Genomic DNA, 27,689 nt, shown 5'->3' with positions numbered 1-27,689 from the left:
AAAAGTGTAAATCCATTCAAATTGCATTTCTGTGTGAAGGTTTACAATTCAAACTGCATTTTACCTACCTGTACTAAGTCCTGCTTGGTTCTAGGAATAAAATAGAAGTATACCTTTTATGTACCTGCCCAATTGGTCTGGATTCTGTGTGTACAATCAGTCCTTGAGTGAGTGAATACAAGAAATGCTCAATACACCCTCTGGATAAGCCTAAATGCTTGCCCACACTATCACAATGAGAGCTGTTAGTACTTATCTAATTTAGCCTCTGTTATACCTCTGGGGACTCTGTAGACTCTGTGCACACTTATACCTTTGTTATAGTATACACAAAGCCAACTGCCTACAAAGAATGGCGTAGTTTCATGGTTGTCTGGTGCCGCCCACAGCAGAGTACTTAAATACCATAAGAAATTCGTTGAAACCACTTGGCGGGGGCAAGGGGAAGGGGGTTGGGGGGGGGGAGGGGGGGAGAGATTCCCTGGACAGATGGGAGGATACTCCCATGTCCACAGTTTTGCAGAAAGATTCTTCCCAGAGGACTCAGAAGAATTCCCTTGGAGGACTGATGGTTGGAGAGCCACTCCACCCTTGGATGCCCCAGGAACCAGGTTACATACACCAGAGGAGCCGGGTGCATCGGAATGAAGAGACATCGGAACCTGCCATAGACGACGGGGTATATTTTGAAGAAAAAGCCTCTGGAGAAGTTCAAGAAGAAGTCAGGTGGAATCCAGGGGTGTTTTTTTACATGAAGAACCTGCAAGTAGAGGGGACAAAGTCTATGGCACTCATGAGTGACCAGGAGACACGGAAGAGTAATGTCCACCGTTGTTGGATGTTTCTGAAGTGATGACTGTGACTTGTTGCTGCCTCTGCTAGGACCAGGCGACGCTGAGGAAGACCAGAAGCTGTGCACAAACTTTCCCACGTCTACTGTTGGTGACTAGGTGGTCGGTGTCTGTCGGGAGCACCAGTAAGCCTTGGTGTCCCCATCTGGGGTGGAGAACAAAAAAGGAACAACAACGGGGGGAGGAGCTACGTTGCGAACCAAGATGGCCGCATAAGCTCCCGGCTCCGTCGACCTCCGCCGGCGGCTCGTCTATCCTGTTGTCTATCCTCTACCCACGCCCTATGCCTGGGTGCATGAAGGTTGCCTGATGCCAACGGTGCCGTCCCGGGCTTCCTACCTTATTCGGCGACGGAGTTATGTCGTGTCCCATCTTCGGCCTACTCCAGGGCTGCCGCCGGGACCTCGATTCCTGAACTGTCCGAGTGGGAACTGGTCAACATCGGCTGTGGGACTGAGATCGTGGCCGGTCTTCCGGATTCGAATAATTCTTTGCACTTTCGATTTGTGAACTCGTTGATGGAGAGTGCCGGAGATGAGACATCGTGACGTGCTGTGATCCTCCGTAACCGTGGCTGGGGGCTGTGTGCCTGACCCTCGTTTCCCGGTCCGGGGGCTGACGGGCTGCACCCGCGGCCGGTGACTGTGCTGAGCGTGCCAGTTCGGGCGCCCCTGTTGTCGAGATCGCCTGATAGTGTGCCCGAAGCCCGGCGATGTGGTCTGGAGATTGTGTCCCCCTCCGTCCTCAGGGCCCCGGGATGAAGGGGACGGATAGCGCACATTCGTTGAGATCCGTAATGGCAGCGATTGGGGCGTTCCGCTCACAATTCACCGTCACGTATGTCTCTCTGGCGGCAAAGCTGGACGATGTTTTCTCGCGACCGGCCACTGACGCTGCGACACCTAAACAGCACTTTGTGGTCCCGTCGAGCGATTTGACCCGCCATTTTAAGGTGCCCGAGCGGCAGCCCAACTTCGCTCATTTGGGAGTTTTCTGCCCCACTTCCCCTTCACCCGTTACAGTGCCTGGTCTTCCCCTCACGTTTCCTATCCGATGGAGTATCGTCGCTGGAGGTTCTGATTGTCAACGCCGAGTCTCAGGGTCCTGTCGTAGGGGACTGCCATTCTTCTTCGTCCTGGCCCGTCTGTATAGCGGAGGCCGCCATTTTGTGTTCGGACTTTGTTCCATCTTCAGTGCCTCGGACTGCCGTGGACGCTTTGTCTGCCTCTGGTTGGCTGTGGCTTGGTTGGCGCGTGCCACGGGAAGGATTCGCACTGGTCAGGGCTGATTCCGGCTTTGAGTTGTTCTTGCTCCTCGCCACTGCTTTGGACTACCTGAGACGCTTTTCCTGATCGCGTTTGCTGTGACTCTGGCGATAGGTCTCCCCGTGATCCTTGCAGGGTTGACTTTTACTTTTCTGGGATTGCTCAGTTCATTTTTTGCCGAGATTGCACCGAGTATCTCACCGGGCCTGGGGTGGGGTGGGGGGGTTTCTTATTGGTGACTGTCCTCCCCGTGTTACTGCCGAATGTTTGCTTTGATTGACGATGATTGTGCCTTGGGGAGATCACTGCCGGCGGGGGGTACCGGGTGTCCGGGAGTGTCTGTTTTTGTCTCCTCCTCCACTTCTTTGACCTTTTCCCTCCTGTGGGGCAGTTCCGGGGCGACAGGCACGCTGTTAGTGGGTTAGGCCGTAGCCATTACAGGGGTGCAGGGTGGCGGGTGTGGGGGGGGGGGCGGTTTGTTATTTTAGTTTTTGTTCTATGGTCCCTATCGCTCTTTTCCGGCTTTGGGAGGGTCTTTTCCTCTTTAGTAGGGTTGGCTGTCTCTTGGTCTTAGACCTTTTTTCTTTTACTGGCATCTCAACATGCCTCTGTTTCTCTGTTCTTGGGGGATGGGCTTTCTGGGATGATACTTAGTAATGTTGCTTTCCGCTTGCTGCCCAGTTCGGCCGCCGCAGCTGCCTAGATTTCATAGTTGCTGTAGTCATAGCCTGTCTCCGACTGTACATGGGGTACGTCCCCCCCGTCTCCTTTGTATATTTCTCCTGTAAGGTGTGATGTCCTTGTTGTTGCAGCCCCTACTCTTCTCTTAAATTTAAAATGAAAACCTCCTATCCTGTGTTGCGAACCTCACAGCCACGTCTGGAATAATTTGAAATATCCTGATTGTTGCTTGACCTACGTTTCTCCTGTTCCTATTTACTGTCTTTGCGGCCGGCCATGGTGGTTGTGGGCCTGCGCATGTATCTCCTTATTTTTGAATAAAGGTTTCCAAAAAAAAAAAAGGAACAACAACGTTGAGACTGTAGGAGAGTAGGGTCTGCAATCCTATGGTCACCACAGATATTTGGTTTTTGCTTCACTGGTTTACGACTTTCCCTGGCTGTGGGCCTGCTGATCAGACCCACAGCCTAGCTGTTCTCTCTCTAAATTGACACTCGTGTACTTAAGGTGCATTTACCAATTGGTATTGGGTCACTCTTGTAAGTCCTTGTACAGTGTACCATAGGTACCCAGGGCATAAGTGCACCCAAGGCCTACCAGGGGCTGCAGCATGTATTATGCCACCCCTGGCTGGCCATCTAAACAGACACAACTGGCAGGTAATACAGCTGGGGCAAGGTGCTGTAATCACCCTTTGCATTAAATATAGTACACCTATATCTAACCCCAAAATGGACACATATACTCCTGTGAGTCACTCTTATGGCAGGCCTTATCAATCCTGAAGGCAGAGTGCTTGGAATTATGTGAGATGGTGCTCTAGCATGAGCTGAGCCTGTCTGCAGCTTTCGGAACCATGTCCTTATAGCTGTTTTATGATAACACTATACCATATACTCTTGTGTATTATAATCCTTGCGGTTATTGATAACTTTGGCATAGCATTATTGAAACATGTCGTGTAAGGTGTCATACGCTTTGGAATACTACCCTCTCGCCAGTTTTGGCTACGGGGGTAGCATTCCACCCTTCTAGAGGGATAAGACATGTATGGAACTGTAACCCCGGTTAAAGTTAACCCGAGCCTCAGCATCACAAAATGGATGCTGCTACCACAGACACAAGTCTGACCTCCTGCTGCTGTGAGTCCTTCCAGCAACGGAGGCCTGGACAAAGGTTTCCTGCCTGGGGAGGTGCTAGCACCACCCCAGACAGGACTTTGTGTATCCAGATATAAAGGGCTGAAAGGAATGAGACATGCCTGGGGCACACAAGGTGTCACTGTACATACTCCGGTTCAAACCAGTTGCTGGGGCACTCCAGCCCCAGCTCTGGCGCTAGACCGGACAAAGGATAAGGGGGTGTAACCACCCCGCTTCCTGGTCCCACCCATGGGAGGGACCTAGTCGCTAGTACAGCCCCCTTTAGCAGAATAAAGGTAGGAGCTGGTCCCATTCCAAATTAGATTATCCTGAACAACTTTACAAGAAGAAACTCTGGCCTACGACGTTCTGCTCCACAGAAGACTGAAGAAATCTCCCTTGTGGCCAAGCAGTGACCACCCTGCACAAGCAGGCACCATCAAGCATCCTAGCGGTTAACTCTGTCGTCCTTCCTGCCGGAACCAGACCTCAGAGCTCGACGAGACCCGGAATCCCAGACCTCTCCGATCTCTACTCACATCTGCAGCACAGCTGAGACCCGTGGGTGCGACGAGACACGTGGGACCGGCCATCTTTGAAGAACTGCACTTCGCTTCCAGCACGACCTCTGAGGCACCCTCGAGAAAGTGCTTTGGGGATTGAGAAGCCCCAGCCCCGAGCAGCTCCTGCACCGAAGACCAGCCCTCCAGCATCCACGAGATCTGCTTTGGGCCCTTCTGCTTGATTGCTACTAGACGCGTAGTCTGGTCACTTGCCGGCTGGCTAGTGGCCTCCTAGACGACGAACCTTGAAATCTACACTGCTGGTTTGGTTGCTCCAGACTGGCCCTTGCTTCCTTCCAAAAGAGAAGCACCCCGGACCATCCTGGTCCGCACCAGACGCCATCTTCACTTGCCGCGTGGGTTCCATTTGCCAAGGCCTGTTGACTCCGATCCTGGAACAGACACCGCTGACAGCGAGAGCCTGCGTGGGACAGCTCGTGCCTCCATCGTGGTCGTCGAAGATGCCTCCTGGTTCACATGGCTACAGAATCAAGCGTCACCTCTTCATCTGATCGCGACAACATCATCTGGTTCCCCTCCAGTCACTGGCTAGTGACTGTGAATATTGTCCCCTCAGCTTTCAGGTCTCCATCTTCTTCGATCCGCCCTTGGATCACTCCGGACATCTTCCTCCTGGTCGCCTGCAGCATCTTTCTCCAATGCTCCATTGACTTCAACGCGGAAACCCGACACACTTTCACACCTATGCACCCGCAGCCCGTGGATGAGGTAACGAGAGCATTTCGGTGCTCATAGGTAGATTGACTCTCCTAGTGTCCAGGTATTCTGTATTTTCAGTCTCAACCAGTCGGAACTGTTCTTACTCACCTATTTTGTAAATTGTTCATGCCCATTGATTTTGCATTGAAACCCGCATGTGTGTTCTAACACTGCACACGCGTCCTGTGGGCCTCCTGCTCCTTGCCTAAGGTTAGGGTAGTGTAGCCCCAGCGATTCTACAGCCTCTGGGCACCCTCATTTCTTCTATCGTTCTACTTATACCATTTACTTAGTATATGGTTTGGCGTGCCCCTAGGGTACCATTGTAATTTTTGCGACTTATTGTATTTTTCTGAAGAGTATGGTTATGTGCTTTGCCCTCTGATCTCATAAAGAGTTCAGAGGTGTTTGTTAGTAATAAATATATTGTTTATTTTCATAACAACCTGTGTGGTGTCCTTTCATCTGGTATTCAAGGGGTTATATGTGGTAAAACAGCTGGCTTCACATGCGAAAAGAGTTTAGCCTAAGACTGCTCTGTCCATGCTACCATTAGGATAGCTGGTCTAGGAGGTTGACTTACAACCAATCACCATAAGGGTTGTTTTAACTGATACAAGGTGATCTTGATGACCTCCTGATCCTCGTGAGCAGTGGTCGCTCCTCCTCGCTCCCCGACCGCTCTCCGCAGCGCTCGCTCTGGCTGACAGGTATTTCCCTGCAACTGCCTCACCTCTGACTGATTGCTTTTCAGCTATCAGAGCGCTCGCATTTGCTGAATCTTCATAGCGCTTGGCATTGGTATTGTGCGCTCGCATTTGCTGAATCTTCATAGCGCTTGGCATTGGTATTGTGCGCTCGCATTTGCCTCTTTGAAGTGCAGAGCATTTGTAACGTAGTTTGAACGTGCGCATTTTTGCACTTTTAATTGACTGAATTGTTGGCCTTTGAGTGTGCGCTCGCATTTGCTTGTTGTCTTGTTTACCTGCTGCGTGCATTGTTGATCGGACTGGCCGCCTGATTTGGGGTTTGTTTACATTATTCGGCCATTTTGTTTGTTGTGCCTCGTAGCGAGGCTCCCCAGCACGCACCCGCCTCCCGCTGCCCCTCCCTCGCCCCTCCCCCCCACCATCCATTTATGACAGATGCATCTGCGCACAGCGTTCACGCGCAGCGATCCAATCCCCGCCAAAGGTAAGCCCGTCCACGCCTGGACCGCGCCTGGACCGCGCCCAGCGCCATACCCCCTGGTCCCCGTAATGCCCAGCCCACTCGCATCACTTACGCTGCCACCACCCTCCTAGCCCTTAACCCCGGCTGCTCCCCCAACTGCGTCCAAGCCGCTCCTGGACACACCCATGGACCCTTCTCTTGCAACTCCTGCAAGTTCGGCACCAAGAACAACTCCTCATCCACTAACACCAACCAGATATCTGACACCAACCACCTTAAATGCATCCTGCTCAACACCCGCTCGGTCCACAGGCACGCCATCGACCTCTGGAATCTACTAGACACCTTTTCACCGGACGTCGTCTTCCTAGCAGAAACATGGATGAATGCTTCTTCAGCCCCAGACATCACCATTGCCATTCCGGAAGGATACAAGATCATCCGAAAGGACCGCATCAAGCATACAGGAGGAGGCATCGCTATCGTCCATAAGAACTCCATCCGCATCTCAACCAGCTCAGACGTCAACCTCGCTAGCGCCGAACACCTTCACTTCCAGATCCACACCGACCCCAAGACCACACTCAGAGGCACCCTCCTCTACCGGCCTCCAGGACCCCGTGCACAATTCAGTGACGACATCACTGACTTCATCACCCCACACGCCCTCCCCTCCAAGGAATACATTCTATTGGGAGACCTCAACTTTCACCTGGAAAAGAACAACGACAGCAACGCCAACACCCTTCTGGACAATCTCGCCAACCTCGGACTCAAACAACTCGTCACTACCCCCACCCACATTGCAGGTCACACTCTCGACCCTATCTTCACCTCCAGCAAACATGTCTCATTCAGTCACACCACAGCTCTTCACTGGACGGACCACAGCTGCGTTCGCTTTACCTACAATAAGACCACAATCCACAACCATCCTCAACCCACCCTGCGAAGAAACTGGAACAAAATCACCAACGACCAGATCTCCTCATCGCTTCTACTAAACCCCCCCGGCCACACCTCAAACCCCGACCAAGCAGCCATCAACCTCACCCAATGGCTATCCAACAGCGCCGACATCCTAGCACCGTTGAAAAAACGCCTAATCAAGCTAGGCAGCAAAAACGCATCCTGGTTCAACGATGATCTTAAGAAATCGAAGAAACACTGTCGCTCCCTCAAAGGCCTGGAAAAAAGATCCTAAGACCAGCACCAGGGACGCCTTCAAAAACGCCACCCGCATACGCCACCAACTAATCCGGTCTGCCAAGAAAGCCGCATTCAAAGACCGTCTAGGTAACGCCCACAACAGCAAGGAATTATTCAACATCGTCAAAGAATTTACCAACCCATCAGCCAACTCCAACGACATCACCCCCTCCCAAGCCATCTGCGACTCCCTAGATTCCTTCTTCCACAACAAAATCGCAGACATCCACAACAGCTTCGACAACCGACCCGAAGACCAACCCACCCAATCTTCTGCAGGACCCTCACCCCCCTTGAACATCCTTAACGACTGGAACCTAATCTCCACTGAGGACACCATCCACCTGATGAACTCCATTCACTCAGGATCCCCAACTGACCCATGCCCTCACCACATCTTCAACAAAGCAGACTCCATCATAGCACCACAACTCCGAGATGTCATCAACTGCTCCCTCAACTCCGCCACCTTCCCGGAAAGCTGGAAACACGCAGAACTCAGCGCCCTTCTGAAAAAACCCACAGCTGACCCCACCGAACTCAAAAACTACCGCCCCATCTCGCTTCTTCCATTCCCGGCCAAAGTCATTGAGAAAGCTGTCAACAACCAGCTCGCCGCCTTCCTCGAAACCAACAAATCCCTCGACTCCTCACAGTCCGGCTTCCGAGCCAAACACAGCACTGAGACCGCCCTCATCGCAGCAACAGACGACATTCGAACTCTACTGGACAATGGAGACAGTCGCCCTCATCCTCCTCGACCTCTCTGCTGCCTTCGACACAGTCTGTCACAGCACCCTTCTACAGCGTCTCAGAGACGTAGGAATCCAAGGAAAAGCACTGGAATGGATCACCTCGTTCCTCACCGGAAGAACACAGAGTCCGCCTCCCACCATTCAAGTCCAAGGCCTCTGATGTCATCTGCGGCGTGCCACAAGGATCGTCACTCAGCCCCACCCTCTTCAACGTATACATGAGCCCCCTTGCGGCCATCGCTCGCCAACACAATCTCAACATCTCCTACGCGGATGACACTCAACTGATCCGATCACTCACCAAAGACCCTAACACCGCCAAAACCAACTTACACGAAGGAATGAAAGAAGTAGCCAAGTGGATGAAGCACAGCCGTCTGAAACTGAACTCGGACAAAACAGAAGTCCTCATCTTAGGCACCTCCCCCTCCGCCTGGGATGACTCTTGGTGGCCAGAAGCCCTTGGAAAAGCCCCCATCCCGACGGACCACGCACGGAACCTGGGCGTCATCCTGGACTCATCACTCTCGATGACCAGACAAGTCAACGCAGTTTCATCATCTTGCTTCAACATTCTTCGCATGCTCAAAAAAACATTTCGCTGGATCCCCACCGAAACTAGAAAAACGGTCACCCATGCACTGGTCACGAGCCGCCTGGACTACGGAAACACACTATACGCCGGTACCACCGCAAAACTCCAGAAAAAACTCCAACGCATCCAGAACGCTTCAGCCAGGCTCATACTAGACATCCCGCGTAAAGAACACATCTCTGGTCACCTGAAAAACCTCCACTGGCTCCCCGTAAATAAGAGGATTACTTTCCGCCTCCTAACCCACGCACACAAAGCACTTTACGATCTTGGGCCCGAATGCCTCAACACACGATTGTCCTTCTACACCCCCTCCCGTCAGCTGCGATCCTCCAACCAAGCCCTTGCCACGGTACCTCGCATCAACAAAACCACTATGGGAGGTAGATCCTTCTCCTACCTGGCAGCTAAAACCTGGAACTCACTTCCCACTCACCTTCACCTTACTCAGAACCACCTAGCATTCAGAAAGCAACTTAAAACTTGGATATTCGACAAGTAATTCCCCACCCTCCCTCTAGCGCCTTGAGACCCTATGGGTATGTAGCGCGCTATATAAATTTCTTGACTTGACTTGACTTGACATCACTAGAACTAGTGAGCATCATATATCAGGCCAACTTCTCACAGGGACCAGCAAGTTGCAAGGGACTCCCCACAAGCAGGAGAGTTACAGCAAATCCCGAGCAAGGCAGGGGATCCCACTGAAGCAGGAAATGACCCTCAGGAGGTCCCACAGGCTGAAGGTACAGGAGTCGCAAGCTCACCAAGAAGGAAGGCCCACGGTGCGGTGGATGTGGTGAGGACGCTGTACTTGGCAGAAAGATTCTGAAGACTGGAGTTTCTTGTAACCAGACAATCTCTAGAGTGCAGAACCAACAGGTCTTGCGTGGCAGTGGCAATTCGATGCGGTGCACATGGATTCTGTCCCAGCGGTTCTGACTAGGGATTCTGGCCTCAAAATTGCAGAGAGAACAGGTCCGACCTCGAGGGAGGTGTAGAACCACCACCTGTGTTGCCGAGCCTCCGGAAGTCCATGGGACATCAGGACCAGCAGACCGGTCAGCTTTGTTGCAATTCCTGCAAATGCAAGTTGAAGATGCAAGGGGGTTTACTTCTGGTGTCCTTGATGCCCCCAGGTCTGTTGAAGATACTGGCAGAAGCACAAACACAGAGAAAGATGTCTTTGCAGAACAGCAGGACTAGGAAGAGCAGGATTCTTCCTTGGTACAGTCTTGATCCAATAAGTGCAAGTTTCCAGACGGTCGAAGAGTGACGTGGTTTCATGCTTGTGTCTTGTCACATGACAAATCTGAAGAGCCACCCACAGGTAAGCCCTTAAGCATTCTAGGGAAAGGGTTGGAACAACTTAAGCGTCCCTATCGGAGGAGGGGCTGGACAGAGCGAAGGATACTCCCATGTCCTTTGTCAAGTTTCTCACCAAAGTAGGAGCCAAGTGCGCCCTGAAGTGGCTGAAACTGGAGTATGCAAGAAAGCCACCAAATGTGCCCTTCAAAGCATTCTAATGGCACTGGTAAGCACCCCCACCCCAGCCCAATACTCATGAGTTCTATCTTGGAGGTGGTCACACTTCCCAGCGACAGGAAACCTGTTCTATCTTCCCCCTGCTCGAGCTTGGTTCAGCAGCAGGAGGGTTGAATCGTGTCTGTGGTTGGCAGCAGTACTAGTTTGCTGTCAGACCTTGGAACGCCTTTACTGTGAGTACGGGGGGTACCCTAAAGGAACCTCCCAATAATAAACATGGAATCCTACTTCCAACACTGGAATTGGTGTTGGAGTATGGTCCCAATGTGTTTGATAACCAAGTATGACCGGTTTCGATGCAGCCACTATATGTTTTAAAATGTCTGACCACACTTCCAAAGCCTACAGAATCGACTGAGGTTTGTAGGGGAGTGCTGCTCATGCAGAGGCACCCACATACTTATAACGAGCACCCTTCCCACAGGACTGAAGAGCCTGCCTTAGGGATGACTTATAGGTTTTGAGTGCAGTGACCTCAGATATAAGGAAACTTTTATCTGTTGTGAGAGGTGCAAGAACAAGTCACACAGGCTGCAATGGCAGGCCTCTAGTCACAGTTTAAGTGGACTCCCAGGGGCGCTGCAATACGTGCTGAAGCCCATGGGAGACCCCTGGTGTACCTATGCTATTTATACCTCAGTATCATATACTAAGTAATTACAAGGTTACACCAGTAGCCAATTTTGAATATACAAAAGACCTTACCATGGTCACTTTAGAGAGAAAACACAGTGACTGGGGTCCTGATTAGCAGGATTCCAGTCAGACTACTCGAAAACATACTGGGCCCAAGTAAAAAGTAAGTGTAGCCATGAAATCAGATCCTACTTTCCTACAGATGTCGTTCACGCTTTAGGAACGATGAATGAGAAAGTTTATCTTACGGTTCTGTTCCCGTGTATGCATTGGATGTGTGCGAGTAGGAGTCTTGCTGAGTGGAGATACCTGGATGATTGATGGAAGATGATGTGGCTGTTCAGATAACATGGGCCTGTGTTAAGTAGTGCTTGAACGTGTGGTTGAGGAGCTTGAACCGTGCACACTTGTGTATAGGGAGACAGTGGTGGTGCTTCAGGTGTGGTGCGATATGGGGCCTGAGTTGGAGGTTGAGGTTCCATTGCCCATCCTGCTCATAATGAGGACATGGGTGACAGTTCTTGGGAGCAATTTGTAAATCCTTCTCAGCTCATTTCAGGTTGAGGAAGCTGGATGTGTTGACTGACTTGAGTGGACATGGTTTCTGTGGAAAAATGAATCTTCATAGGCCACCTACACTAAATTTGCATTCATATTCTTTGCACTAAATTTGCATTAATTGTCTTTGCACTAAATTTGCATACATTGTCTTTGACCAGTCCATAAGAATAAAGACTACAATATTTGTAGACATTTTTTTTTAAAACCATCTGAAAGAAACACGTTAGTGTTAGATTCCTTACCTTAGAATATCCCCAGGCGTCAGTCTGGATCCGGAAACTTATGCGTAGCAGTACCCCTGCGCGTCGGTAGGCGTCGTCTGCAGGCAGCCCCTGCGGCTCCGCGTCCGTCGTCGGCGTCGTGCGCCGTTATGACGTCGCTGGAGTATATAGACGCCGCCTCCGCGCGCTGACGTCAGTTCTTCTTTTTTCCGTGCCAGTAAGCGCAGATCCGAAGAGCAGTACTCCGGTCTTTTGACCAAGTTTGTTAACTTTCTATATCTCTTTTGGTGCCTGGTAGGATGCCTGGTTTCAAGAATTGTGACGGTTGTGACCGCACGATGTCAGTCACGGACCATCACCGACTCTGCCTCCGGTGCCTGGGCCCCGACCACGACGTGGACGCCTGCGTCGATTGCCGGGCTCTGACTAATAAGGCTAGACGGGAGTGGTCCCGCAAGCTACTCGAGCTCTGGGTGTCGGCCCCGCGTCTGGAGTGGTCCCGGTCCGGCCGGAGGTCCAGGGAGCGTTCGAGGGAGCGGTCGCGGAGCCGCGCCGAGTGCTCCGGAAGTCGTCACCATTCGTCGGGCTCTTCAGGTAAGAAACACAAGAAGTCGGGGCATCGTCATCGTACCCCCGACTCCCCCCCCCCCGACGCTCGCGCGACGCGGCCGGGGGTTCGGGTGACCCCAACCCCGCGGCTCCGCGAGAGTCGCCGGCGCGGCCTGCCCCATACCCTCCGGTCCCTGGGCAAGGTGCGACGCCTGAGGAGATTGAGGCGTTCCTCATGGCCATGAGGGCGCTCACTTCTCCGACGGGGCCTACGGCACCTTCGGGCCCAGTGCTACCGTCTGAGGGCCCTAGCGGTTCGGGTGTCCCTGGCTCGACGCCATCGGGTGCTTCGGCCCCGGTGCCGCCGACGGCTCCGACCCCGGCGGCGCAAGGGCCTTCGGGGTCGACGCCGGCTGGTCTGCCGACCGCTCCGGCGTCGATTCCATCGGGGTTACCCCCGACGCCGTCCCCGCGCGGCGCCGGTTCTCCTGTGCCGGCTTCGGCCGGCGCCGGGGCTCCGTCCCCATACCCTCCCCGAATCCGGACGCGGAGTCGGACCGACGTCGCTCGACGCCGGGCTCGACGCCGATGGGGCCTGTGAACCCCAAGGAGCCGGTCTACATTGTTGACTCCGAATATGGAGATGATGTAGAGTACGGAGAGGGTTGGGAGGGGTCTGAGGACCCTCTGTCACGCGAGTGTCAGTACGACGTGGACTGGACAGGTGATTTGGGTGATGCCAGTGGTCTGGACGACTCTCCTAACCCTGGCTTTGTCTCTCCTCCTTCCGTGGCATCGGAGGAGGGAGCTGCTTATTCAGTGGTGTTGATGAGGGCTGCCAAGGCCTTACACCTTGAGCTCCCTGTTGCGGCCGTGAGGCCTAACATCCTCACCGAGGTCTTCAAACAGCAGTCATGCCCACAGGAGCCACTGCTGCCGTTTAACGAAGCCTTGTCAGACGTTCTGTTGGGCACGTGGTCCAGGCCCTCTTCAAGTTCGCCTGTTGATCGGAACGTGGCCAGACGCCACCGTCCTTGTCCGGACGACCCCAAGTTCCTGTCCACCCATCCCACCCCTGAGAGTCTGGTGATCCAGGCCTCGACCTCCCAGACCGCATTTCCGTCGGCCCCGCCCGACCGGGAATCTAAGAGGTTTGACCAGTATGGCAAGAAGGTCTTCTCGTCCGTGAGTTTGGGACTGCGGTCTTGCAACACCGCTTGCCTCTTGGGCCGCTACACCCACTCTGTGTGGGAAACGGTCGCGGAACTGCTGCCAGAATGCCCCATGGAGGTGCGGGCGAAACTCGGCAAGGCTGTGGCTGAGGGCCGAGATGCAGCAAAATATTCCATATGGTGTGGTCTTGATACGACCGACTCGCTAGGCAGAGCGATGTCCACGACGGTGGCGATTCGTCGCCACGCCTGGCTGAGATCCGCCAACTTTTCGGCAGATGTCCAGAATGCCTTGATGGACATGCCGTTCGATGGCTGTCGCCTGTTTGGTGACAAGGCGGACCACGCGCTGGAACGCTTCAAGGACTCCAGGGTCACGGCCAAGTCCTTGGGTCTCTCGACCCAGCGTCAGCAAACTGGTTCGTTTCGCTCCTTTCGTGGCCAAGGAAGGGGCGTCCCCATAGTGCTGCCAGCCACGCGCCGCAACAATCTTTTCAACGCGGTGGCGGCCGTGGAAACCGCCGTGGAGGCGGTCGGGGTCAACGGCGGGGTCAGGCCACACCTCCCCCCGCAGCATCTGCCTCCAAATCCTCCTAGTCCGTGCTTTCAGGCCCATGTGACGCCAGTGGGTGGCAGAGTTCGCCATCACCACGCCCGCTGGCGCACAATCACATCGGACAGGTGGGTGCTGCAACTCGTCTGAAGGGGCTACTCCCTCCCCTTCGAGACCACTCCTCCAGCCATGCCACCGCAGAACCACCGTGTGTCGGGGGACAACTTGACACTATTGCAGGAGGAAGTTACGGCCCTCTTGGCCAAGGGGGCCATCGAGCACGTTCCTGGGCCAGAAGTAGGGCGTGGTTGCTATTCCCTCTACTTTCTGGTGCCCAAGAAGGACAAGGGGGGGCCTACGTCCTATCTTGGATCTACGGAACGTCAACGGCTCACTCCGGAAGGAGAAGTTCAAGATGTTGACATTAGCTCAGGTCTTGGCTGCTCTAGACCCGCAAGACTGGATGGTAGCGTTGGACTTGCAGGATGCGTATTTTCACATCCCCGTCCTGCCGGCCCACCGGCGTTACCTGCGGTTCACGGTAGGCCAGGAGCACTTTCAGTTTATCGTGCTCCCCTTCGGCCTTACCAGCGCCCCACGGGTGTTCACAAAGGTGATGGCGGTGGTCGCAGCCCATCTGCGCAGGTTAGGGGTTTCAGTCTTCCCCTACCTAGACGACTGGTTGTTGAAGGCGGGCTCGCCCCAGACCGTCGTCCACCACCTTCAGATGACGGCAGACCTCTTGCACGGCCTGGGGTTCTCCATCAATGTGCCGAAATCACACCTGTGTCCCTCTCAAAAGCTCCTTTTCATCGGAGCGGTTCTGGACTCGGCGCAGTTTCGGGTTTATCCTCCGGAACGGCGGGTCCGGGATATACAGGCTTTGATTCCCATCTTTCAGCCGCTATCCCGGGTTTCGGTCAGGTTGACGCTGCGGCTGCTGGCTTCTTGCATCCTTCTGGTGCATCACGCTCTGTGGCGGATGCGGGCTCTGCAGTGGGACCTGAAGTTTCAGTGGGCCCAGCATCAGGGCAACTTGTCCGACCACGTCTTGATCTAGGAGGGCACTGCGAGACAACTGCAGTGGTGGCTTACGGACCGCGATTGGGTCAGAGGCAGATCCCTCTCCCTTCCCCAACCGGAGCACGTTGTCGTGACTGACGCGTCCCTCCAGGGCTGGGGTGGCCACTTTAAAGAGGCAGAGATCAGAGGCATCTGGTCTCCGGCGGAGTCCCGGCTCCATATCAACCTGTTGGAGCTACGGGCGATTCGTCTAGCACTGAAGGCATTCCTCCCCTTTGTCAACGGGAGTGTAGTGCAGGTGTTCAGACAACACCACCGCCATGTGGTACTGCAACAAACAGGGCGGGGTGGGGTCGTGGACCCTTTGCCAGGAGGCTCTGCGCCTCTGGCAGTGGCTGGAACGTCAGGGCGTGACTGACGGTTCAACACCTGGCAGGTTCTCTGAACGCCAGGGCGGACGAACTCAGCCTTCGGTGCTCGATGGATCACGAATGGCGTCTGAACTCGGACGTGGCGCAAGGCCTCTTTCTGCAATGGGGAGAGCCTTGGTTAGATCTATTTGGCACAGAAGAGAACGCGCAATGTCATCAGTTCTGCGCGTTGGAGTTTCCAAGACGGCACTCGCACGGCGACGCCTTTCGGTGCGAGTGGAGTTGCGGTCTGTTATACGCCTTTCCGCCTATACCACTTCTGCCCAGAGTGCTGAAGAAGATCAGGCGCGACCGGGCCCAAGTTATCCTTGTGGCTCCGGACTGGGCTCGAAGGTACTGGTATCCCGAGCTACTCAGCATGTCAGTCGGGCTCCCGATCAGCCTGCCCCTTCAGGAGGACCTTCTGTCGCAGCAGCAGGGGACGGTCCTCCACCCGAACCTGTCCAGTCTCCACCTCCATGCTTGGAGATTGAGCGGCGGCAGTTGAGGCCATTTGACTTGCCTCCTGAAGTCTGTGATGTAATTCTGGCAGCCAGGCGTCCCTCCACAAAGTCGGTATACGCCTGTCGGTGGAACAGATTTGTGGCATGGTGCACAGCAAAGGCTGTGGATCCTCTTTCTGCCCCTCTTTCCGACGTTCTTCTGTTTCTTCTCTCTCTTGCCCAGCAGGGCTCTGCTCTGGGCACTATCAAGGGCTACCTTTCGGCCCTTTCAGCCTTTCTAAGGCTTCCTGATCAGCCTTCTTTGTTCAAGTCCCCAATTGTAACGAGATTCTTGAAGGGCATCCCACACATGTATCCACCTGTTCCGTTTGTGATGCCTCAGTGGGACTTGAACCTGGTTCTAACCTTTTTGATGTGTGCTCCCTTTGAGCCCCTTCATTCTTGTCCTTTCTGTCTCCTGACTTTAAAGACGGCTTTCCTGGTTGCCATCACCTCTGCCAGGAGAGTGAGTGAGCTCCAGGCTCTTTCTGTCAAACCTCCTTTCCTGTCCATTCATCCTGACAAGGTGGTTCTAAGGACTAGACCTTCTTTCCTGCCCAAAGTAGTTTCTGCTTTTCACATCGGGCAGTCCATCACCCTCCCCTCCTTCTTCCCGCCTCCGCATCCTTCAAAGGATGAAGAGCGGCTCCATCGTCTGGACCCAAAGCGTGCGCTTTCATTTTATGTGGATCGCCCACGCCAGTTCCGGGTGGATGACCAACTGTTTGTTGGCTACGTGGGTGCGAAGAAGGGACGGGCGGTACATAAACGGACCATCTCTCGGTGGGTCGTTCTGTGCATCAAAGCGTGCTACTCTTTGGCTCGGAAGGAGCCTCCTGTTGGGCTGAGGGCCAATTCCACTCGGGCCACGGCGGCTACTACTGCCCTGGGCCGGGGAGTCCCCTTGCAGGACATTTGCCAGGCGGCTACGTGGGCCTCGCTGCACACCTTTGCGAGGCACTACTGCCTGGACAGTCAAGTCCGGAGGGATGGCTTCTTTGGCCGTTCTGTCCTCCAGGACTTTCTGGTGTAGGAATGTATTGGTTCGCAGACCCACCACCGGGGTTGGTATTCCTGGGGTATCTATTCTGAGGTAAGGAATCTAACACTAACGTGTTTCTTTCAGATGAACAAGTTACTTACCTTCGGTAAAGATATATCTGTAAGAAACATTAGTTAGTGTTAGATTTCTTACCGAACCCACCCATCCTCCCCGTTCTGCGAACTGATACCTAGGGTTAAGGACATCCCTTTCAGGGCCCTAGTTTCAATTGGCACCAGTGTTGGTTCTCACATGGCTCTGCGTGTTATGGCGCGGAAAAGCTGTGTACAAAGAACTGACGTCAGCGTGCGGAGGCGGCGTCTATATACTCCAGCGACGTCATCACGGCGCACGACGCCGACGACGGACGCGGAGCCGCAGGGGACGCCTGCAGACGACGCCTACCAACGCGCAGGGGTACTGCTGCGCAAAAGTTTCCGGATCCAGACTGACGCCTGGGGATATTCTAAGGTAAGGAATCTAACACTAACTAATGTTTCTTACAGATATATCGTTACCGAAGGTAAGTAACTTGTTCATTAGGGATAGTAAGGGAAGGCACACCTGAGTTTGATACAGAAAAATGAGGCTGTGGAGAACCTCTACCCAGGTGATAAATTTGAATCTATCTCTAGCCACATGGAGACAGGAAGGGGACAATGAGAAACTCAGATTTCTGAGACCTTAAGATAAAAACATGACAAGAAAATGAGCCTCTTATCAGCCTCCTGAGAAAACTCATTAATAATCTCAGAAAAAATCTGAGGGCAGCCTATCTTGAACACATGCAAATGAAATTAAAGAGTCGCCTTTTCCTCAGGTGAAACAGTTGACGCTGGCTCTTCATTGCTGCTGTTGACTGCACTGTTAACATCCACTGCTGATGATCTTTCGTTGATGCCTTGGGTCAAGCTATGTAAATAAAATTTCATGGCTAGCCCATCAATGATGGCACTTTTTCAACTCTCTATGAAGAAACGCTCCTAATGACCCCAGTAACGAATACACTGCAAAAGTTTACTCGTCAGTGAAGACACCGGCAATAGCAGTGGAAACAGCTGTCCACAAGTATACTGTTGACTGCTAATCTGTCAGCGAGACCAGTGACAATTAACCCATCTACGGAGACAGTGTTAAGGCAAACCCTATCAAAGAAAGAGAGAGAAAAATAATCAAAAGAAGCAGCTTGCCCCTAGCAAGGTTCTGCTTTAGCTGCCTGCTAAATTAGAAACGGAGGCGGAAGAAGAATAGGATACATAATCAACAGCGGCGGTTTTACCATTAGGGCGTTTGGGCGTTGCCCCACCTATAATTATCAGGCAATTTATTCGAGCGGCGCGTTAGTAAAAGTTTTATAAATTAACGCGCCGCTCGAATAAATTGCCCGGTAATTATTGCCGTCATGGACATGGACAGTATGCACTGTCTGACACTGGGTGGCGCTGGACTGACTCTGTGCCGGCACAGTGCGCACTCACTGCGCATGTGGTGTTTGCCCGGCAGGGCTTTTTTAACTAGATAACTATGTGGTTTTAAAAAAAACCACCGATTAGGGGTTTGCCTGCCTAATGCAACGTACCCCATTGCTGAAAAAACGAACGACGTTTTTTCAATGCTCAGCCCAATCCTGATGCTACTCTCTTTAGAGAGCAGCTCTCCTCTAAAGAGAGCAGCATCAGGATTGGCTACTACTGTGTCTCGGCAAGTTTGCAGCCATCAGTCTAGGCGCCAACGGGACCCCAGAGCAGAGATGGTGCGGACCCGGTCAAACGAAGACGAGGTAAGTTTTTTATTTTATTTATCCCCACCCCCTGGCCCCCACTGTGAGCGAGCCGTGACTGCAACTTAGCAGTATGAGCGTTTATCTTGGTAAGCCAGAAATAATATGAGGCTTAGGGACAGCCTACAACTGATCCACAACGCACAATGGTGTTCACTGTGTATTGACCTTACATCGCCTGACGGGGGAAAGGAAATTGTGCTCTCACGGAACCAAACTGGGCTCATTCGTGCCACAACTCGCCACAATTCTGTTAGTCTTTTAAATGTGGCCATTAACAACTAGTTTAGAACGCAGCCTCTTGTAGCTGTTTTTTTTTGTGCATTGCGCTTGAAAAAGAAGAGGCTGGTAATTGCGCGAGTGACACGACATTTGTTTTAATTGATGCTTTCTGCTGCCGCAAGCTGTGCCATCTCAGCCCACAGCAGGAGGCACGAGCCCTGTTTTCTTTAATGAACACGGCGACCAACGACATTTTTAACATGAGCACAGGTCTTAATAACTCTCACGTCGGGTATCGCTTCCCTATCCCATCTCGGCTCCGAGCCTGCCCACCCTCCCTTCCCTATCATCTCTCCGAATCACAAGCGGCTGCATTAGGCTACAACCCACCCCCACTAACGATTGTGGGAGAACACTTTTTATTTTAATTGATGCTTTCTGCCTCCGCACACTGCGCCATCTCAGCCCACAGCAGGAGGCACGAGCCCTGTTTTCCTTATTAAACACGGTGCCCGGCGAGATTTTTTTTTACAACTTTCACGCCTGGCCGCCCTTCCCGTCTCGGCCCTGAGCCCAAAGCTGGTCGTCGACAACAAGGACTCAGGCCCTGTATGCCCTCCCTTCCCTACCCCCTGTCATCTCTCCGGATCACCAGCGGCTGCATTAGGCTACATCCCAGCCCCACTCATGACTTATGACTGACATGCTAGTAGTAAAGGTCTGTCCGGATTTTCGTTCCAGCTCCGATAATTTTTGTTTAAATTGGGAGTGTCGAGGTGCATTTACAGTGAATATGGAGGAGAGACCGAATGAAAAAACACTAGGCAGAGTGGGGAACTTTCTTTCCTCGACAGCAAAAATAAATCACTTCCCTAAAAATTAAAACCATGACATGCAGGGAGGCCTCGCTGCAGCCAAATGGGAGACATACCGCTGTGCTGCTGGCAGGGCCGGTGAAGCTAAAACCGTGCTCTTGCTAAATACAGGGTTTAAATACTATGAACAAACGTTACGTGCACGTTATTCACCCTGGGCCATGACAGCCAGTTTTATGACCAAATTCTTTTGGGGCAATGACACGGAGGTTGAGATGAAAAAAATCCTCCTTGTAGCTAAAATGACAAAATTGTCTGCAAAAACGCAGTGCACATTGTAATTAGACAAAGTGGCTTCACAATAATAATTTATACATATGTAAACGCTCGAGTCTAGAGAGCAAGTTTAAGACATTTTTAAAGATTAAAATGTCTACAGAAGAAAGCCTGGATGTACGTCTTGTTACATTCGTGAATGTGATATAGGGTACCTTGTAGGTTCTTTCTCAAAAGGGTATCACGCGCGCGCTACGCCCCACCACTTTCAAATGTCACCAGCCGCCACTGATAATCAACCTTTGGTGCCATGGTAGGTTAGGATAAAGTGCCTAGACAAAGATGAGGAGGAGGTTGTCCCAACAGAGAGATTCTGAACACTTTAATCCTAATTGTCCTACTGATCATGACAAAACATGAGCAGAAGACTGAATATTACAATCTCTATTGCTTTCCTTATGAAACAGTAAATAAGCATTATAGAGAATGTACAATGATGAGGGTGCCTGTGGACCTCATAAACGCTCTGCACTGCATGATGTCTGAATATTATTTGAGTTTCCTGTGGGATCAGAAGCGGTCAGTCCACCAAACAGCGTTGCAGCAAACTGCGTCAGACCCCACAATCTTCAGAACACAGACTCAGGGTCCAGAACTACTGGCGTTGAACCCACTGCCACCTACAACTTTACGTCTGCAGGTTCAGCATTTCATGGACCTTCCTTCAAGACCCATTGTGATGGTCACTTCAGATGACGATCATAATACAAATTTTGAAGGTGAATTAGCAAAGCTTCATAGACCAAGAAGCGACAATTAGGACGATTACATCCTACCAATAGCTGATCTGCCGACTGCATCAGTAGACATTGCCAAATTTCACACCATTATAGAGAGGTTCTCAAAAAGATTTGACTGCTTCCTGTATGACTTTAGGAGCGTGACAGTTGAGCTGTCAGGAGAAGCCCAACAATATACCCACACAGCTGTTTGTCTCACCTAAACATGGGCCGGGCATTCTTGAAGTTGGTCATCCAACACTGGTCTTCTGTTTGCTCTGCAGTGTAGATTTTGACACAAATGTTGCAAGGGCATTCTTCTAAGAAGCATTAGATTAGAAGGATAAATGTGGATGTACCACTGGGGGTACGACGGTACATTGTTGGTAAATACATTGCATGCCTCGCCTTGCATTTCTTAACAATATATTTGTGCTGGGAGATCTCCCCCCAACTTACCTTAAATACGTGGTATTGGCATGCAATGTAAATGCAAAATCACATGCTAAGAAATGTGAGGCAAAAGCATGTGCTGTGTTTACCTAGTTGTAAAGGCTGTTTCCCGTATCACTGGGACAGAAAGATACAACATTTTATTTCTTCTATTTATAGTTTTTCATCGTCATTATCTCTCAGAAAATCCCCGACATCTAGGTGGAGGGTACTTACCTGCAACTGTAGTGTTGGTATTTTTCTTAGGTTCAGATACATGAATCAAAACTTTCAAGCATTAAAAAAACAAGTATGAAATGTTGTCGTGAGTGTTCTTCTCGTTAGTAGAGGTTTCTGTGCAATTGCTGTACGATGCTGGTCTCAGCTTGTTTTATGAACATTACTAAATTGTCACTTTGTATATACGCAATAAATGCACCTGTGTGGAAACTTAAAGCAGCCCCCCCCCCCCCCCCCCCCCCCCCCCCCCCCCCCCCCCCCCGCCTCGCCCCTGCAGTAGCCTATCTGGTCATAGAAAGTGTAGTCCTTAGGCAGGGTCTCTGAACGCAAAACTTAACTCAAGTTTAACTGTTGTCATGGTTAGTAACATTTTTATAGAGCATGCAAATTTCTTCTTATTCAAAATTTCAAGAGTCACACGTGTATTTCTGATGTCCGAAATAGACTAGTTTGTACGTAAAAAATGTTACTGATCAATTTCTTCTCAATTTAGAGACACTGGGGATCCTAGCCCGCAACCTTGGAAAGGATGTATTCCTGCCTTTATCAGAAGAATGCTGCCAACTGGGTCTTAATCTCTGCAACCAAGTGGATGACCCTGACCTCCGGCGATGCACGTGAGTCCCTCTTAAATCCTGACACTTTTCCTTTCTTCATCCTCCTCGATTCCCACATTACCTTCTCCTTTGTTCTGCCATGTCTTTCTCCTGCCTCCACCTCATCATTTGATTTTAGCATTTTTTTTTCTGATTGATACTTCTTACTGCAGATTCCTCTCTTTAGAGGTCCAGGCTGGACCCGGAAAATCATATGTAGTACCTCTGCTCGCCAGCAGGCATAGTTGGGCAGCTCCACTGTCATTTTGTTCCTGCTTGTCCGTAGAATGTGTGCATTTTTCAGACAACATAAACTATGGGCTTGGTGTCAAGACTGATTCCAGACACCCCCGCAGGATAAGTTGGCCTATAGCCCAGCTAGCTCACAGAACCATCGTAAGCCCCCCCCCCCCCCCCCCCCCCCCGCCCCCCTAACCTTGCCAGGGAGAAAATTGTTTCTGGCAACCACTGAAAACGACAACCCTGATTTTTCAGGAATCATGGAAACCGTACAGAACCTTTTGCCTAGTCACTCGTGCTCTCTTATTCTCAGAAAAATACACAGAGAATGCACAGTGTGACTTTTTCAATAATATTTATTGAACCAATGTTACCTTGTATGAAATACATGTGCTGCAATGATTAGGAGATAGAAGCAAATAAAGTATATTACAAGCAACGAAAGATTGAACAGATATATTTCTACCATGGTGCTGAAGCAAAGAAAGTATGCAGGCATATATGGAAAATACAGTAATTCTAACGTACTCCTCCGATGCGGACCCACTCTGAGTGTACCTAAAGTGTGTATGGGTGTAAAGTCCAGAATCCTCCGAAAGGACGATCCAACCCCGTTACCTGATTGAATAGAGTGAAGGACCCCGTCTTGGTCTCAAGTTGACACCCCTCATGTAATGTCAGTCAGAGGGTGAATGTGTGGCAGGTTTTCAGCATGTACAGACTCTCCAGGTCCGCAGAAGTGCCTCCTCCACCAATCTTTTGGGATGCCTATTATTCATAATAAAAATTAGCCTTCATAATGTGCGAGTTTGATTAGTTATGTTATGGATATGTAGATAGCACTGTCGCCTTGTAGATGAAGCTAGGACTTCTTTTGCACCTAGCTCGTAGAGAGTCCTGGTACATGAATATCAAGGCATAGTGAAAATGTTGTTAGAAGCTGGATGTGTAAACAAAGTAGTTTTAGAGAAAATAATCTAACATTGTCGTGCATGCAAATGTGTTGAAAAGCTCACTACTGAGATGTTATTTTCTAGGACAGTGTTAGAAATAAGCTGCTTCGCTACATGGGCCTAATTTGGAAATATAACACCAATTCCTTATCCGAAGGGGCGATCTATAAAAGCTATCTAAACAGCCAGCATATCATAACATTGAATAAAAGGTAAAAACTACTCTGAACATTGCCTAAGGAAAGCTTCTCTTTGAAATATTCATAAAAGCATTAAATTATTTATACTCTTTAAAATCCTAAGTACTCATAAAGCAATTGTGCCTAGAGGGAAAAAAATGTTTTGGAAACATTTTTTGTTTTAAAAAAACAAGCTGAATAGTTCCTACACAGGAAATGGCCAATCATTTCATGTGTTCTGAGTGGGAGACACAACATTGTTGTTGTCCATAGCTGCAGACCACGATCCCGGAGGTGCACTGCTAAGCAGATGTGAGAAGCAGAGGTGATTACATCCAATTCCCATAGCAGCCGCTGAGGGAAGAGACTACATCCTGCACGCTTATCGTAGAGCTGTTGTCCATGTCACTAGGAGCCGAAGCTTTCCAGGGTGGCTCAAGAAATGCATTTATCAGCAATGGAAGACGCTGCGAACAATTCCCATGGGCCGTTAAGGGGTCCAGCAGTACACCAATGGAGCAACCAATTGTGATCCTAGGCATATGTCCAAAACAAATTTGTGGCCGCATAGCAGGCAGTAGATTACAGGTTGCATGCAGTTAAGCCCAACAGGCCTGAAGGACGAGAACCAGCAGACAGACTGTTTATTGTGTCTTTCCAAAAGTTGTTACCCTGTATAGACAGTTGGGAAATGAAGGAAGCACAGTAATCTGCTTGGTGCTTGTGAGCATATTTTTCTATGCTGGTGTATGTGCGAGCCTATAGTAATAAGAGTCTGGGTCGGATGTTTCAAATCCAGTAAAATATATGAATCTTTGGGGGACACCAGGCACAGCAACGAGACCGGGGGACTACCAGTCCTGGCTTCCTTTGTGACCGTGAGCCGACGACAACGCTCTCTTTGCACCCTGAGGCACATAGAAAACCCAGCAGGAACTCATACAGCGTGGGGACACCAAACACAACAGCGGGACCCGGTGACTACCAATCTCTGCTTCCTTTGTGGCCGTGAGCTGCCGACGAGACTCTTTCTTCGCCCGGAGGCGCAGAGAAAACCCAGCTGGCACTACCTCAGTGCTGGGATACCAGGCACAGCAGTAGGACCTGGGGACAACTTGTCCCGGCTTCCTTTGTAGCCATGAGCCTCCGCCGACACTCTTTCCATGCCTGGAAGCGCAAAGAAACCCAGCAGGCACTCCTACAGCACGGGTACACCAGGGACAGCAACAGGACCGGGGGCCTACCAGTCCTGGCTTCTTTTGCCGCTGTTAGCTGCCGACGCTGGTCTAGCTGTGCCCGGGGGCGCAAACATAACCCAGCAGGCACACCCACAGCATGGGACCAGTGCGAGCGTGACCGGGCCGCGCCTGGGCCAAGGGTTGGCCTGTCTGCACCCATCAGCAACTGGCAGAGGCTGGGCTGGGCCACCTCCCTTTTTTCCCATCCCTGGACAGCCACAATGGGTAAGCAAGAACAACCGTACCCTTCAGATTTGAGTAAATCTAAAGCTAAAGTTCCCCGAAAATCTGCTCAATTATTTTGTATTTAACTACAGCAGTGGGAGCGCTAACAAAGGAAATTGAAAATGCGGAGGTACAGCTGGGTTTGAGGGCTGACCACTTAGTGTTGAGCATCTCTTCAGTTGAACCTCCTCTGAGCGTACCCCCAAGTGAAGTACATCAGATGCGCTCCCTCCCTGAACATCTTCAGGAAGACGTTCAAGACCTGGATATTAGACTTAACAGAGCTGCTTTACTCTCCCCCCCCCCCCCCACCCACCCCACCCCCTGGAGCCTTGAGACCCTCATGGGTGAGTAGCGCATTTACAATTCCCCCAGACTGACTGATTTATTGAAGTTCTTGCAACTTCCTCAAAACAAGTTGACTTGGCAGAGGGTACACAGATTTCACTAAGGGGTTCCCTGACAGCCGAGGGAACGAACACTGGCACAGCTGCCTTACCTCCATCCCCATCAGTCTGTGGCCCAGGTCAAGAAGAGAGGCACAAAACATGGCATGACCCCGATTGAACCCCCTCCCCCGAGCCATGACAGTGGAAGGAGCACAGATGTTGAACTCCTATCGCCCAATAGCGAGACAATTAGTTGAGGACCTATTTAAAAAGTGCCTGGAACCACTATTCTCGACCCTTATTGATATTTTGTAAATCAATGACGATTTGTTGGTGGGGAAGTTGGCGCATATAGAGTCCCAATTGACGATTAGTGATAATAGGGGTCGCTACCAATATGCCCGATGCATCTGCTCAGCTAAACATAGCTTCTAGTAGCATGGGGGTGGGGGGACTTGTGGCAGGTAGGGCAGACCACTTTGTTAAATGGAACAGGGATTCAAGAAAAAGTTAAGCTGGGGTCTGTCTTCGGGGGTAAGGGAGGCAGAAAAAAATCTTTAGCGAACGTACCCCTTCGGATAATCACCTTTTTCCCAAGCAGGGCAAGACTCCTACAATCAGGAGCAAAACTGGGATCCCAGATAGCTGTAGGTTACATCTGTGGGTGGGCTGGGTAGGAAGAAGTCCAAAACAAGAAGAGGGTGACTATTATTATAAATTTTGATCACTTCGGCATTGCAGGGAAGTTGTTCCGGGGGGGCTCCAAATCAGGGCCCAGGGGGCATTAGGACCTTACTGCTTGGCTTCTTTTACCCACCACTAGAGGGGCCTCAAGGTATTAGCACGAGCGAGCCGGGAAGTTCAGTAGCTGGGCCAGCGAGGGCCCGCCGAATGTATAAATCAAGACTTCGAGACGGTCGTACTTTCTTCCCGAACCCTCTTGCTTCCATACCACCCCCACCCCCATCTTCCATTCCACCTCCATCTTGTTAATAATTATGTAGGTAAGAGGCTAGTGAGCATAGTCTAATAGCCACAAATAGATTCCTTCCTCTGAGCCAGTTGGACAATAACGACTGACTGGATTCAACCTCCCGGCTGCGTTCCCATAGCCCAGATGAGCCTAGTCTTACCATTTCCAGTCTCAGTCCTAGTCATAGGGCCGATGAGGGTGAAAAGCTGAAATATTCAGGCCTGAGAAACAAAAAAAAATTATCCTAAGTGAGCAAACTTACTGAGGGAATATGATCTGGTGGGCTTACAAGAGACCTTGAACTAGAAAAATCATTTTTGGATGGACGGGTATAAAGTTGGGAATCCGCATGGCCCTCACCAGCTGGCAGTTCTAAGAGGGATTATTTATTCTTATTTGCCTTAAACTGCCAGGAAAACACTGTTTGGTGGATACTGGTTCCTGCAATTGTTTGGCGGTGAAAGTAACACCTGCCCATAAATCCTCATTGTTGTCTTTTGTAACTCCTTTGAAAGTAGTTTTACTAATGAACATTTATGTAATTTAAAATGTTTTTTAGAAGGATTAAAGGGAGAAACGAACCACTTTTTATTGGATAATAATCGTAGGCGATCTTAACATTCATTTATGTCCAATGAGTTGTCACATTACAGATTTTCAGGGTTCTGTTAATTGTTCTTGCTTGCATTTTGAGCGCACGCAGCGAGGGGAGTTTCTCGAGGACCTTCTGGCTGATAAAGATCTGGTACAACTAAGTTTAGACCTAGTAGCCCCAAGGATCTCTACTTTTAATGCGAGAGGCCTGGATTCTATAATTGATTATATTTTTATATCCACAGGCCTGCTACCTCAGGTGGTTTCTTATAATGCACTTTGGTCTCACTTTAGTGATCAAAATCCTATTTATCTAATATTTGGTGGGGGCTTTGGATTAACTGGTTAAGCTGGGAAAGCCCCTACTGAAAATTGTTTAAAGATATCAGACCAGGGGTGCACGCTGAAATGGAGCAAGGTAGTCCCAGACCTTATTTTCCAAGACCTTTGTGTTAATGCTAATGAGGACCTTGGGGTCTGTTTTGACCATACTAAGACGGGTGTAACAAACTCTCATAGCATTTGAGAGGATCTGTGTCAAGGTGGCCATGTGTCTTATACTCCCAAGTAGAAATCAGAAGGATGTAGG

At 50.9% G+C, this 27,689-nt stretch overlaps 1 protein-coding gene across 1 annotated transcript in view; it reads left to right on the top strand.

Moving 5' to 3' along the window:
- The window catches only part of IPO4 (importin 4), a 2,281,504-nt gene that overhangs the window by 1,331,452 nt on the left and 922,363 nt on the right, over positions 1-27,689 (top strand). Inside the window, exon 17 of the mRNA XM_086923725.1 lies at positions 22,207-22,330. Within this exon, the coding sequence (XP_086779851.1) occupies positions 22,207-22,330 (124 nt within the window). The remainder of the gene's footprint in view (positions 1-22,206; positions 22,331-27,689) is intronic.

Source organism: Lissotriton vulgaris, chromosome 5 (assembly GCF_964263255.1).
Source record: "Lissotriton vulgaris chromosome 5, aLisVul1.2, whole genome shotgun sequence".
Classification (NCBI taxonomy): Eukaryota; Metazoa; Chordata; class Amphibia; order Caudata; family Salamandridae; genus Lissotriton; species Lissotriton vulgaris.
This window is presented reverse-complemented; position numbering and strand designations above follow the sequence as displayed.